General features: G+C 34.9%; 1 protein-coding gene across 1 annotated transcript; it reads left to right on the top strand.

The window, feature by feature from the left end:
* Positions 1 to 2,001: 2,001 nt before the first annotated feature.
* On the top strand, positions 2,002 to 10,417 carry LOC108485130 (BEL1-like homeodomain protein 2). The gene is made up of 5 exons (XM_053028927.1): positions 2,002 to 2,249; positions 3,324 to 4,979; positions 7,997 to 8,430; positions 8,507 to 8,567; positions 8,749 to 10,417. The coding sequence occupies exons 2-5, from the start codon at positions 3,525 to 3,527 to the stop codon at positions 9,259 to 9,261; spliced, it is 2,463 nt and encodes an 820-aa protein (XP_052884887.1). The 5' UTR covers positions 2,002 to 2,249; positions 3,324 to 3,524; the 3' UTR covers positions 9,262 to 10,417.
* Positions 10,418 to 15,219: the final 4,802 nt, after the last annotated feature.

Here is a 15,219-nt window from a genome sequence, read left to right as displayed (position 1 = left end):
TAAGATTTTATGTAACCCAACTGTTTATACATCATATGATAAACCATAATATAAAGTGTCCCTGTTCTGCTGAGAGTGTCTAAATACCAGACAGAAATGGCAGAAGATTTGATTGGGATTTTTAATTATAAATCAAATCACAGATATATTTCCTTCAATGTCGTAAGTTTTTCTTCTTGTATTTTCTTTTCTTTTTATGATTTAACTCTTTCTGCCTTTTGTGTTTTTCATTATTTGAATCAGTTGCAAGTCGATAGGTATATTCCATATTTGAGTAAATACATTATATATCACTTCATGAACACCAATGCAGCAATGTTTGCAGTTTAGATTACATGACGTGAAATCTTAGGCTTACTTTGTCCAATTGTATACATATATTTTAATATGAATAAATTTATTAGTGGTAAATTCTTATTCGTAAAAATTGTTTTTCTTGAGGGTTCCACACGAAATGACGGTTCTATCCTTGGGATGTAAATTTGTGAAGCAGTCTTTTAAAAAGGTGTTGCTGCTAAATTAAATAAATAATTTAGACCCAAAATGGGCAACCCTGTTAATCTCTTTGATTTTGATTAGACCGTTACCCAGAGAAAAGCTATGGGCCGTAAACTTCAATCAACAATGGCATCACGACCGTCCACTGATATCTCTCAATATCGGCATTAAAATCAGACGGCTGATATGGCTTCTATAATCTGGTTAGAATGCTGACGCATGTGCAACAGAGAGAGTAGACTGAAAGGGGCTTAATATTGCCGTACTAGGAGGGGCAGTGATTTAGGGGTTGGCTTTTTTTTCCTCCCTTTAAATACTGACTGCTTTTATCGGTAATCGGTAAGAGGGAAGAGTTTATAAGCAAAAGATATGTGTAGTGGTCGGCATCGAAAGCGGGAGGGGAGAGGGAAAAAGGGCGGACAGTGGCGGCAGTTCCTAGGAGAAACACCGGTTGCTGATATCATCTCCAGTATTCCGTACAGATAATTGAACTCTATTCAATGAATTCCTATCCAACCAATGGCTTCTTTTCCGACTATTTTGTTTATTTTTTAATGGAGCTCGAGATAAATTCTAAGACTAATGTTATGTGAAGGTTATGAAATTAAATTTAATAAAAATATTTATTTTAAATATATATAAAATAGATGTATTAGTATCCATTTTGTTAATTTTTGGGTAATACATGACTGTTTTACGTACGTGTCACGAATAAATTTACATAAATGCTCATAACTTAATGTTAGATGTTCCTCGAGGTAGGGTAAGTGTCTTCATAAATATAGATTTTTGTCCTTGAATCTTTTAAAGAAAGAAAATTTTCTTATTTATGTATTAATTTTCATGCTTTACCATGCATGGATCACGATGAATGGGAGATTTCAACTTAAAATGCCACTACGTTTTGAATGAGAAAAAAAAGCCTAATAGGAAAAAATGATAACCTTCAGAATATCAGACCTTTCAGTGAGTATGTTGAATGTTTAATTCTAACAAAATTTCATATGTATATGTAACCTAATGTTTAAGTGTGGAAAGTAAGAGTTCAATATGGGCTATTTTAAAATATGAATTCATTGAAAAGAAGTCTACAAATGGTCTAGTCCATTTATGAGGAGGAAAGTGTGGTTTGTGCTTTTATTCTAGTTTAGTGGCTGTCATTGACTCAATACAGACACAACCATTGGTGGTTAAGTTTGCTATATATAGAAATTTGTATACACACTGTGAAGAGCTTTTTACAGGTTCATATAATCCATGGTGATTACAGTTCAGTGTTTATAACAAAAAAAAAAAAACAATGGGCAGGAAGACGACTTGCAACTGCAGGGGTGGGGTATTTTTAATGTGTTTTATGTATCTTTTCACTAAATCAAAAATTTTTTGGTAAAAAAGAAAAAGTTGTAAAAGGTTGCATGCATTATTGAAGATGAGATCTGACTCTTGAAACAATGATTTGATTGGTAATTAAACTGATTAAGTCAAGGCTGTTCCTTCTAAACCCGCCCCCACGTATTTAGCTTTAAGCTGGGAAAATTAGGTTCAAAGGGACCCTGTGGGGGGACATACAATTTATCACCTTCACCTTTCTCTGTTAAATCTAACCTTCCCTTATAAACCCTAAAAAGCATGCTTAAAACTACCCATGTTCACCATTCTCTTGCTGTAATACTCTCCAAACTTTGAGAAATTTTCGTTTCATATTTGAGATCTATCTTTGTACAGCTACTCAAAAAGATATTTTATAAGAGGTAACCTAATTTTTTTATGAACAGAATCAAAAAATTTATGTAGTTTTTATTTTAATACTTTCAAGTTAGGGGAGCTGTTGGTTCTTTTTCTTGGTTGGTGAAGCTTGAGTTAAACCTTTTTTTTTTTTTTTAAGTTGAACCTACAGAATCATGACATATATTGAAACCTTTAACAATATGAATTAATATTTCATTATTTTTATATAAACAAACATTATTATTAGTGTTTTTTAAACTTTTGTTATTGTCCCACATGAGACAGTTCCTTCCTACCAAAAAAAAAATCATACAGAACTGAAACATGCCATGTAGGAAGCTTCTCTTGATCTTATTTTATCAAAGCTAAGTTTTATAAGTTGGGTGTTTTAAGTAGCTTGAAAGTTGAAATTGACAGGAGGCTAGGGTTCTGGGTTCGTCAACTTTGAAATTTTAGGGTTTCCAGTGAGGTTGACGTGAAGCTTATGATTGCTATAAACATGTACTTTTGGGGTGTAAGCTTTAGCTGGTTTTGTAAAAAAAGCATATATAGCTTGCTTTGATTACTGTGCTTCTCCGTAAGTCTCCGATCTAGTCTCTGAGTTCGCTTTGTTTGTGTTTTATTTAGTTATTTAAGTATTTACTTTGTCTTTTTCTCCTATTTCGGGATGGCTGAGTTTTTTTTAGTTGCTTCATGTGAAGCAATAAAACAATTAAGCGTTGGCTTCTTTAATTCTGAAGATTGCTTTCAAAAAGCATAATCAACCCAAGAAATGTAAATATCTTAAAATCTGAGGAATTGTAGAGAAGTTAAGTAAATTTGATAGCTAATCCATAGATTTCGCTTTCAATGCCTTTTGTTGTTACTATTTATTTTCTGGCTTCGTCAGTAAAACTTAGTATGCACTGTTTTTACAACTTCAAATGAATTTCTGTTCATGTTGCGGGTACTTCTATTCGAGCATCCAAGCTCTCTCTCTCTCTCTCTCTCTCTCCCCCCCATAGCGTCGAGGGCTAGCTTAGTTTTTTGTCTGAAATGTGTGGCCTTCTGCTTTGACAATTATTTGTACGTATAAAAAATCTGTCATTCTTTCGCAGGTCATTGATCTTGAAATGGAATATTATTAAGCTCGATGAATTGCGTTGTTTTTCTCCTGAAAGCTAGCGTTGCCCAAGTTAATTTCTAGGGTAGGCAAATCCTTGAAAAGGCCTCATCTACTTGTCTGATGATTTGAGAGATGCTTACTGTGTGCTCCTTGTTATCTTAGTTAAATCAAAGGAGCAACTGTTATCTTCGTTATGGATATGAGTAAGTTCAGACCTGAATCGCATGTAGCCCAGCAACGCCTACGAGATAAGTTGAGGGTTCAGCAAAGCTCCAAACTGGTCCAGCAATTGGAGGACTTTCCTAACAATTTGGAAGACGGGTGTTCCTCAGTTCTTCCGGCCCTAAACCCAGGTCTTGCTCATGTTCGAAATGTTCGAAATGATAATTTGTTATACGATCCAGATGTTTTCTCTTCAGACATCATCCATGTCTCATCAAACTCTTCTGTTTTACCTTCGCAAAGAGATACAATGCTACATCAGGAAATGCAAACAGCTCCAGAAAACAGGCAATTGCTTGCCGAGGAGTCCTCGTTTCCCGGTATGTCACAATCAAATTTATCTAAATTCGATGGTTCATCTAAGGTCTCCGGTGATCCACATGATTGTGGTAATTGGAGGGGTGTTGATTCACAGCATAATTGTGATTGGATGGTGGGTTATGCAAGTGGATTAGCTGTTAGGGAGAGTAATCAGGACCATAGGTTTGTTGGGGAAGTCATGTCAAATAATGCAAGGATTCTCAACAGTGCGTACCAAGATGTTCAGTCTACTCACCCCAATCCAGGGAGTGAAATTTATAGTCTGGAGAGGAATTTGCATTTTGTGTCTCCTTCACTTTATCAGAATTCTCTACAGGATGTTGTCACTACAGCTCAGGGACTTGAGGTTGGTTCTCATGAACCTCAAAATGTTAGAGAGGCTGCCAAAGGTTCAAGGACTGATTACTGCGGGAATGAAGCAAACCCTTTGCATTTTGGTAACGCCGGTACTTGGATGAATACGCCGCTGGGGGAGCATTCTCAACAATGGGGTGCTGAGTTGGGGTTTTTGGCTAGTAAGAGTAGCGTCGAACTAGGTGCCGCTGCGAGTGATGCAACTACTCAGGGGCTATCGCTTTCTCTTTCATCGTACCCCACACCAAAAATTTGTGGTGCAGATCCAGTTCAATTCACGGGGAATCAGTATGGTTCTGATGGCTTTCTCTCTAAGCCTGGTGAATTCAAGGAACTTCGAGATTCTAAAACTTCAAATATGGGTCATTTCTTTTCGATGCAAAAATCATCTTCAACATGTAAGGCTGACGGAAAGTCCCTTCAGGATGCGGGTGGAACTTCAGCTTACGTTCATCGTCAAACGATTCCCCTTGGCCCTTTTACTGGATATGCAACTATTCTTAAGAATTCAAGATTCCTGAAGCCCGCACAAGAACTTTTGGATGAATTCTGCGATATATCCAACTCAAAGCCTGTTAAAGTTTGTGACACATCCGAGGGGATCCCCGGCGAAGTCAGTGCTTGCAAGGAAAGTAATTCAGGGGCTTCCGCTACTTTTTACAGTTCTAATGAATCTTGTAAGCACGAGTACCAACAAAAGAAGGCAAAGCTTGTATACATGCATGAGGAGGTTGGTAATTGTCTCTCTTTTTCCATTTCTAATTAATTTGTATTGCAGTTAATTTTATGTGCATTTTAATGAATGTTAATTAGGGATGCTATGACTTAGGTTTATTATACGCAATTTAACGTAAAGCTTTGGAGATTGGAACAAAGTTGAAAGATAGAAAAATTAAAAGAAAAGATGAGTCATTTTCTTTCCATTTTTTTTATAGAGTTTGAAAATAAGAAGAAAGAAAATGGAATTTTTATGAAGTTGCATAATGTTGAGCTAACTTATCTCTCTTATTATTTTATCATCATTTTAATTATAAATGTATAATTTTATAATAGATTTCTTTTCCTTTACATTTTGTTTTTACTCTCTTACTATATTCTTATATTTTTCCTCCAACATAAGGTAAGGTGTTTATTTATATTGATTACAATGCCTATATACATACCGCTGAAAATTCATGTGGAAAGTGAAAAACTTTAAATGTTTAATGATGTCACCGGCCAATTGAAATGATTTTACTTTAGTAAAACTTTAAACTCAATACCTTCAAAAATAAAAAAAGAAACTTTAAACTTAATGATGTAGTAAATGAAATCATAACTCATGTTTCGAGATTGGTATGGTGGAGATCATAGAGAGAGATTTGTAGGGTGCCATAATTGGGTGAACCGTTAACTTCTTACCTATGAATGGGTCTTTAAAATAACCACATTAGTCATTTCCCACAATATTTATTTGTCTAATCCGCAATTATCTTTTCAATTTGTTGTGGACAAGTTATGATGTCCTTTTGTTGGTGTAGTGCTGTCCCACTAGCAATTAATATTGTTGATTATGAACCTTTAGCTCTCCCATATTTGTTTTATCTCTAATTTCCTCTGCTATGAAGTTTGAATTTCTGTTGTTCCATAATATCTATTTTCTTCCATTTCTCTTGTGTGGCGTTTGTTTGTCTAACTACAAGTCCTGTCAAAAACCTTGTCAAAACATATTGCATTTTTTTCCAAGCTTGTTTGAAATGAATGTTTTTTTATAATTATATTTGATTCACATTTCGCTAAGATTTGATCACAAAGTTTTGTCCACTAATAAAGCAAGTAGGGTCTTGGGATTTGTATAAATCTCATACAGCTAGGCAATGTCTTTTCAAACACGTATAGGGCTGTGCATAGCTTGTTGCCTTTTCAGTGAAGTTTCTGATATTGCATGTAGTTTGACCCCTACCCCCAAGCACTGTAGTTGCCTCTTCTACTTGCTAAGGATTTGTATTCGTGCAAGTTTACGCAATTATCACTTAGAGATACTATTTAGTTTTTCTTGTTTTGGAAAATATGTCCCTAAGTATGGTTAGATATGTATTTTGTATTTTGATGGGATATGATATATAAAATGCTTGTTTGCTTATACTTCGTGTAAATGTCTGTAAAAAGAAAATGCATCATGAATTTGGAAGTTGAATCGACTCATTATTCTTTCTTTCTCACTCCCTCTATATATGGAAAGGTAAATCTTATCGATATGAGAACAAAATACGTGCAGATACATGTATATACAAATAAAGTGGCTAGGCGAGTATCGGTGTTGTCCAATAAGGTGTTTGTCAAGATTGGTGTTATTTTGTTTTAGGCGAGTATTGGTCCTTGTATTTGAAGATCTTTAGGTATATACCTATCCTCTACTTTTGTAACCCCACTTCTAGACTGTCAGAGTAAATAAATTGTATTGTATCCTCTTTGCGATATAACTTCAATTAATTAGAAGCAAGTTCAGAATGCAAACACGGTACAGACCCAGAACTTGATATAGGAAAGCCTTCGTGTAATGTCTAATTATTTAAGGATTCCCCTTGGCCCTTTGCAATATATATATATTTTTTTGTTTGTTTCTTGATTGACGAATGTCGCCTGGTAATGAGTATCAGACTTTTTTTGGATTTGGTGCCAAAAGTATGTAAATAATTCATGCTTCTGATGTTTGCCCGCATAAACTTGTAATACTTGTGCAATGTAATGCTAACTGATATTTGGGAAGTGAAATGGTCAAAGCTACATGCTACTCCTTTACATAGTTTTACTTCTGCTGTCTGGTGCATAAATGTTATGTTCTTTTCTTCTCCATTTTGGTGATTTGCTTGTTAGGTTTTTCTAGTGCAATCTCAAATGCTGCTACTTTGATCAAAAAAGTTCACCTTTTGTGCTTATATTTTTTAAGGGTGTTTTCTAGCTTGCTATTAGTTTTTTTCCCTTTCTGGTAAGAAATTAAGTTCATGCAAATTAGAGTTGATGATATGTGCAAATTATCTAACCTCTAGTCCGCACTAGAACAGTGAAGAGGATTGGTGTTGCTACTGCTGTTAGTTGTTGGCATAGTGCCGCTGTTTTCTTAAATTTCTTGTGTCAGGCTGCTATACAAGGGTTGGAATTTGAAACAATAAAAGTAGTCCGCATTGAATAACTTAACAGTTTTTTTTTTTCCCCAAAGAATAACTTTAAAGTTGGAGTTAGCCGCAGGCAAGGACAGACAATGAATGCGGGAGCCTATGCTTTCATTTACCGTCCAATAAATTCCAAGGATGTTTGTCCTAATTTAGGAACGACAGTTAATTGTTGGATGTCAATACAATAATCATCTTGCCATTTCAAATCAAGTTACATTTCAGTTAACAGTGCAGACCACTCTTTCAAAGCTACTTTATTAAAAAGTTTCAGCACCAATAGGTTGTTCTCTTGCTTTGCCCGAGGGTCCCAATCATAGGTCTAAACAATAAGTTGCGCAGTTGCCGAAACACCCATGTTTTGTATCTTTGTTACTATTGATTTACCTAATTTGGCGAAGCTGCATGATCAGATAATGAAGACTACAGTAATGTTGCTGTTCTCCAATAACTCCCACCATGTTTTCCTTGTTCTGAATTATTATTGTTATTGGTCTTACTCCAAAAAGCATCAGTTTTCATCATGGTAAATTAAAATTTGTGAATAATCTTCTCAATTATCAGAAAGTTGCCTATGTGTGTTGTATTTTTTGTTGATGGGTGATATTATTTTAAGTCCAAACTGAGGAATGACTTGTCTGGGACTTGCCATGGAAAGGTTTGTAGAAGATACAAGCTATACCATCAGCAGATGCAAATGGTGGTTTCTTCATTTGAGTCGGTAGCTGGACTTGGAGCTGCGATTCCCTACGTTCCCTTGGCTCTCAAGACAGTGGCTAGGGACTTTCGGTGCCTACGGAATGCTATACTAGACCAGATTAAGCACGTATCTAGAGCTCTTGGGGAGGACTTACTGTCCCCAACTACCGGTACTAGCGGCAGTAAAGGTGATATAAATATGTCTAGGCTAAATTGTTTTGGTCAGAAATCTGGTGGGGTTAACATGGGCTTCCTTGAAGCCCAACAACATAGCTGGAGGCCCCAGAGAGGCCTACCAGAACGTTCGGTGGCTATTCTTAGAGCTTGGCTCTTTGAGCATTTTCTTCATCCGTAAGTCTCCTGGCCTTCTTTCTAATTTTGTTTCCTTTCATTAAATGTTTAATCTGATGTGATTTTTCCTGTATAGGTACCCGACAGACACGGATAAGCACATGCTGGCCACTCAAACTGGTCTCTCTCGAAATCAGGTGAGTTATCTCTATCTAATTCTTTGATTGTTGTCTAATTATTTAGATCAACACTGTTTATGTGATTCGACTCGAATGTAGTACAGTTAATGCCTTGATTGAAGCATCTTTCCTTAAATTTGCAATTAATATATCTTGCAAATATCAAGTTTATGTGATCATTTTTTATTTGTTAACGTAGGTGTCTAACTGGTTCATAAATGCACGTGTTCGGGTTTGGAAACCGATGGTGGAAGAAATACATATGCTTGAAAGCAAATGCTTGCCAGAAGGCAACCAAAACTCGAGCAAAAGTGAGGGAAAGTCTACTAGTGAAGGACGTATTAGTTGGCCTAACGATGGCCAATCTATCAACAGGTCATGTGTAAATGCATTGTCTGACAAGCAATTGGCCTGCGCTGATATGCTCGTAGCTGATGCACATGATTTGGAACACTGGAATCATGAGAAACGTTCAAGCATGGATTTTCATATCCCAACCAGTATGGAGGGTTCGTTGATGGGATTTGCACCCTACCAGCAAAGCAGGCTTGAGAATGGGGGGCTTGGAGCCGTCTCACTGACCTTAGGACTTATGCATGGTGTAGAAAGTGCACAGCAGCAGCAGCGACAACAGCAACAACAATATCAACAGCAAGAGCATCATTCGAGGCGGCAATTTGGAGGTCATTTGATTCATGACTTTGCCGGTTGAGATTATATTGATTTTATTGAAGTTGAAATGAGCCTGTGATGAGGTAGCTGTTCTTTGTGACAATGTTTTAGACGAAAAATCCTGCTATGCGGGTCACCTTAACAGATTTTCTTTGTCACGTTCAATTTCGAATTAAAGTGATGGCACAACTCCATCGTTACTGCTTGGTATTGACATGGCAAGAGTAATTGGGAATAAACGTATGGTGGTGATTTTTTGTGAGATTCTGTTTGGATTTGTGTTGGTAGGATTTAGTTATAGCACAAATGTATAGAATTTTAATTTCCAGGGTCATATGGTTTCGACTTCCCTGATTCGTCATCAATAAGTTGCACTCTAGAAATTATGATTTTACTGGCAATCAACTTGGACTTGTTTTTTGCCTGGTAAACCAGACGCCCTGAAAGAACTGTTGCTAACAAAAGTGACCTGAAAATTCGATTTTTGAGCCGGAACTGTGGTTTTATTTTTGGGTGAAGAAATTGTGGTTTTCGCTGCATGTAAACTTGTAAAAGGTGTGGGAAATTGCCTTTGATATATACATATATATATAAATCAGTCATATTTAGACAACATTTTGAGGGCGGGGGGATTTTCTTAGGCTTTTAGACCAGCTGATATTTAGGCTTCTTGTTGCTGCTTGATATTATGGGCCTTACAAAATGGCTTGTAATTGAAGCAATCTTGTGGAAAACCTATCCAATCACAAATGGCAGATCATCGAAGTTATGAGGCCCAAGCATGAAAGCGGCCCTAGCAAACCCGTCTTTCTCCGACCCTCTTTCGGTAGTTGATGTAAATTTGGTCTTGTCATGCAAATTGCAATGCAGTGCAGCAAGCCATGCATGCAAGCAATATTTAGCAAATTCTACTTACTATAACAACTCGTGTATAATAGCAAAAGAGAACAATAGTACAAAGCCACAAAGAGAAGCTAATTAGATCACACACACATATATAGAGAAAACCTAATTAAGCATGAAACAGCGTCGTAGTATCATTGTCGATAATTATTCCATATAACATGACCATATAGGCGTAGCAATACTGATCTAATTATTTGAACCGCTTCCATCTCCAGTACCACCACCGGGGAAATCCTGCCTAGGCCTAAAATGATGGTTGTTTGTACTGCTCGATGGATAGCTGGCTCTGTCACTCCCACTATCATCAAGCAGCTGACGGCCATGGACACTGATTTGTTCATGCTTGAGCCCATCAACTTCTACTTTTATAACTTTTCTATTTGTTGCCAAGCAGCAATTCCCCATCATCAAAATTACTAAAGCAAGTGCCATAAGTTTCATTCTTGCCATTGCTGTTTTCCTGCCTACAAATTAAATTCAACTGAGATATCCAAATCCGCTATATATATATATATATATCAAAATTAGAAATGTTTTAATGAGAGCGATTAATTTAGATAGACGATTACTTACCCAAGTAGAGAAAATGGAAGAAGAATTTAGTTGATCAGCTTGGGGAGAGCCTGGAGGCGGGGAGAAGAGCTAAGCTTTATATATGGAGACAAGGTAGGTTCATGTCATTGATTTTTGAGAGAATTAATATAAATTTGGTGATGGGATGTCCACCAGATGAGGCAACATTAAGTGGGATGACCCTATTGTCTCATTCTAGTTTTTAGAAAAATATCTGAAAATGATGAGATTGAAAGAAACTTTTTGTCCACATTGGCACTAGCCATAAATAGGAAAATTCCACATTAGGAGTGGATTTATTTGGTTGCAAAAAGTCAATGAAGCACGATAAGCAGTGGGTGTTCTATTGCCCGCTGAATGGTGATGTCAAATTTAGCATAGCGACCTAAAAAACAGTAACCCTGAAGTTTCTTGAAGCTTGAAAAAGTTGAGCCTAGGTCTAATTCGGGAGAGAAGCTTGGATTAAACTTGATAATTAGTCGGATTCAAAACCATCTATTATTTACATATCTGAGTATCAATCTTACCATCAGGCAGCCTTACGTGCAACATATATATATAATATACAGCTTTCCTCATCATCAATATTGCCTGTAACTACAATCTTCTCTTATTTCCAGGCTTCATCTGAGAAATTACATGAGCGAGTTTTATGTATCACCCAGATAAAATAGTAGGGTTCGACATCCATTCCCCAAATTAAATTAAAAGAAAAAAAAATGTTATCTGCAAATTGTGCTGAAGTTCAGTGCTCATTGCAAGCATGGCGGGATCATATCATAAGTTAGTTCTCGAAGTTTTCATTTTATTAATATCATCCACAACTGATATATTAAAGAAAATTATCACTTTAAAGTCATAAAAGATCATTCTATAAAGTGAAATGGGCTGAATTATTGCAGCCAATTGCAATGCTGTAGTTACTTTAATCAATGACCTTTAAAAAATTTGGAAGATTTGATACTGTTGACTTAAAATTTAAAAAAAAAAAAAAAAGACAGCGCAAAAACAAACAAAACATTCTCAGCTCTCCATCATTCTATTGTCATTATACTTTTTATCTTTCAATTGAGGACATCTGAGGAAGTAAGAATCTATATTTCATGATTTGCACCAATAGGAGAAAACTGCATAATCAAGAGGCAAGAAAGATTAGCTTGTTTTCTGTAGTGTGTGGAGGTATGTGGTTCTGACACGTGGCCGGATCCGCTAAGCAGCACCTTTTCCACTTAACTTGTGTATTGGTCGAGTTGATATTACCTAGTTGCCCTTAGCTGGTCATGGATGCATCATCAAATCCAAGGGTCGGCAAATGGCAATTCCAGTAATTAATTAAAGTGAACTACTGTTATATCACTCCTGTAATAATGATCGACAATGTTGATTCTATCCTCGGGCAATTATTATACCTCTACTCTTACCACTAGTAGGCTAATTAGATTGCCTTTATTTATTGTGATGCAGCTCCCAATAAGATTGTTCCCAAAACCATGTACCCTCGATTTCGTGTTCCAGGGAATAATAATGTATCCATTGAATTTCTTGGGACTGGATCGATTTTGATTTTTGTTGATCAGAATGGATTACTTCTTCTCCAATGTTGATATGCACTAGCAAGAATGACTCTGGTAATGTAGTAGTAGTTCAATCACCAAATTTAACTTTGCCTTTGAATTTTTTTTAAAGTTAATAAATAATACTAAATACATCATTTTTACTGTTAAGTGTTTTCTTCTCAAACAAACGCAAACCATTAAAGCTCAAAATTAATCATTTATCCTTATTTAACGGTACTTTTAATTCTCATGACTATACTGGACACCACTTTCCCCTCTTCAAAGGTGTATGGGTCTATCTTTTTTAAGTAAAAAAATACGTTTAACCATTTTTATTTTTTTTCATTTCTTTCAACATATTTGGGTTTGTATTTGTTTAGTAGTAGACTGTATGTAATATAAAAATAATGAAAAGAAGATGAGGTGAATAATGAAAAAATGTGATATGGAGAATTAATCAATTTATTTGATTATGAAATAGAATTAGTAAGGATGTCATAGCTTATAGTGTAATGAATTCATTTTAAACTATAAATATTAAAGAGCATTTGATTTACTGAATTTTAGATTACATTCCTGATAATATTATGGGAATATAAGATTATGGATGGAATGTGAGATAATTTTGTTTGATTCATTTGGTTATAATGTAATATTCAAGTATTATGGTGATAGAATATAAGATTACCTAAAATAATTTTTACTATATTGTTATTGTTATAAAAATATGGACTCATTAACCAAATAATTAAGCTAAAGAATAAGTTAGTCTACCAAATTTCTAACCTTTCTATAATCTTAATAGTTGAAAAAATAACTAAAATCCTATAAATAAGAAAATAACTTGATTGAAAGTTATGAACTTAGTAAAATCTTCTATCAAAAAAGATGTTTATGATTAGATGACTGGATTGAGGATCAAAATCTAGATCTAGGCCTAGCCCAAACTTTTTGGCCGAACTCAGCCGGAGGGGCAATGCAGGCTCTAACCCGCCTGCGCCAATCGTGTATTGGTATTAAATAGAGGGAGATCAGACCATATTTTTGGGTCTAACACGATTTACATAACCCATACTTTAAACCCAAGAATTATCTCAATACATGGCATCTTTTTTTTTAATAGTGGTTAATTTCAATTTTGGTCCTTCTATTATGCCTACATTTGTGATTTAATATTTATACTCTAATTTCTAACGTAATTTGATTTCTATATTTTTATAAGGTTATTAATTAGCCGAAATAGTTGATATCATTAACTTTTCAACTAAAATATTATGTGGTTATATATAATTTGAAAGCAAAATTTCAAATATGAAAAGTAGAGGGATTCCATTTTTTAAATTAAAAATAGGACTCAATTTTAATTGTATGAAGTGTATAGAGAATTGTTTCAATCGGACTGGATCGAATCGGATGATTGGAACATTTGGATTGAGAACCCATCAGGGTGTCGATCTGAAGAGACATCAATCCAACTGACCCGTGAACTAGTACGAACCGTTTGAATCAGGGCAAAAACCAATTGAATCGAGTTTTTTTTGTGAAATTTAATGAATTATTTAATTGAACCAATGAACTGGTGGTTGATTGATATGTTAGTCCAATTCTGAAAACCTTGCTTAGTGTACTCTATAATTTGATGCAAACAAATAATCAACTCAGCGTAAAGTGTTACATAATAGAAGGGCTTTTATTATAATAATAATATATTTATATAAACGAGAATGTCAAGACTTTAAGGCTTTGTTAGAGTGACAAGAAAATTGAAATGATGAAAAATTATAGTATAGGGGCCAAAAATGCGATTTTGGAATCTCATTTTTGTAAACCGAGCCCGTAAAGATAAAATAGGAAGATGAACGAAGTTCATATGAAAATATATTGATGATCGTTCAAGTAATTTAACCAAGAAAATCATTAATTAAAGCTCAATGACTAAATTGTAAAAGTCTAATCACTATTAAGTTTTAATTTAGTAAATGCTTGAGGGCTTAATTAAAAATTATTCAAAGGGCCAAAATGATTATTAAACTATTTTTCTTTTATGAGCTAATGGGAAATGATTATGAAAGTCAATTAGTGGATGTAATTGCAATTAAGAAATATAAAGATGATTAATTAAAGAATAAACTATGATTAATTAAGTTAATCAATTCTATTAATTATAATGTAAATAGAAAAATTAGTGGAATGAAATATGAAAATATATCATTTTCTTCCTTCCAACTATCCAAGCTAAAAAAGAAAAATGTCTCTGTTTCGATTTTAGGTTCAACATTAGTTAAGGTAAATGACCAATTTCTTTGAAATTTGTATAGATTCTTGATCATGGAAGTTTGATTTAGCTAATCCATGTATCAATTTCTTGAATTGTTAAGTTTTTAACAAGTAACCATTAGAATGAAATTGAAGAGATTATTAGATAGTGAACTTAAATTATGTTAAGGATTAAGTTAAACTTGTTGAAAGATTTTGAGACATTATGTAACACCCCTCGCCCTCATCCGACGCCGGGACGGGGTTCGAGGTGCTACCTGACTTTTACTAACACTTCCATACTAAACAGGGCCATGAAATCTCAAATAATTAAAAACTTTTCTTTTCACATGCAATCTGTCCCTTATGCGAGCTTACGAGGCCCAATACATGCATTCAGGTTCAGACCCAATCGAGAACTCATGAAAACTTAGAAAAATCTCTTGCGTTAAGGCTTCACACGCCCATGTGCTCAAACCGTGTGGCCAGAAATAGGCTAATTATCAAGCCTTTTGTCACTCTCACACCACATGCATAGATACATACTTATCCAATAACATACAACGTGGCATAAATGAGCTCTTAAACATCTACAAACATGTTATGCTCAAGTTATTTTCTTATGCAATAAATATTATAGAATTTGCCCATATCATTACCACATACTAGACATAACTATCATTACATCACAAACCATTCATGAAGCA

This window comes from Gossypium arboreum, chromosome 5, assembly GCF_025698485.1.
Source record: "Gossypium arboreum isolate Shixiya-1 chromosome 5, ASM2569848v2, whole genome shotgun sequence".
Lineage (NCBI taxonomy): Eukaryota > Viridiplantae > Streptophyta > Magnoliopsida > Malvales > Malvaceae > Gossypium > Gossypium arboreum.
This window is presented reverse-complemented; position numbering and strand designations above follow the sequence as displayed.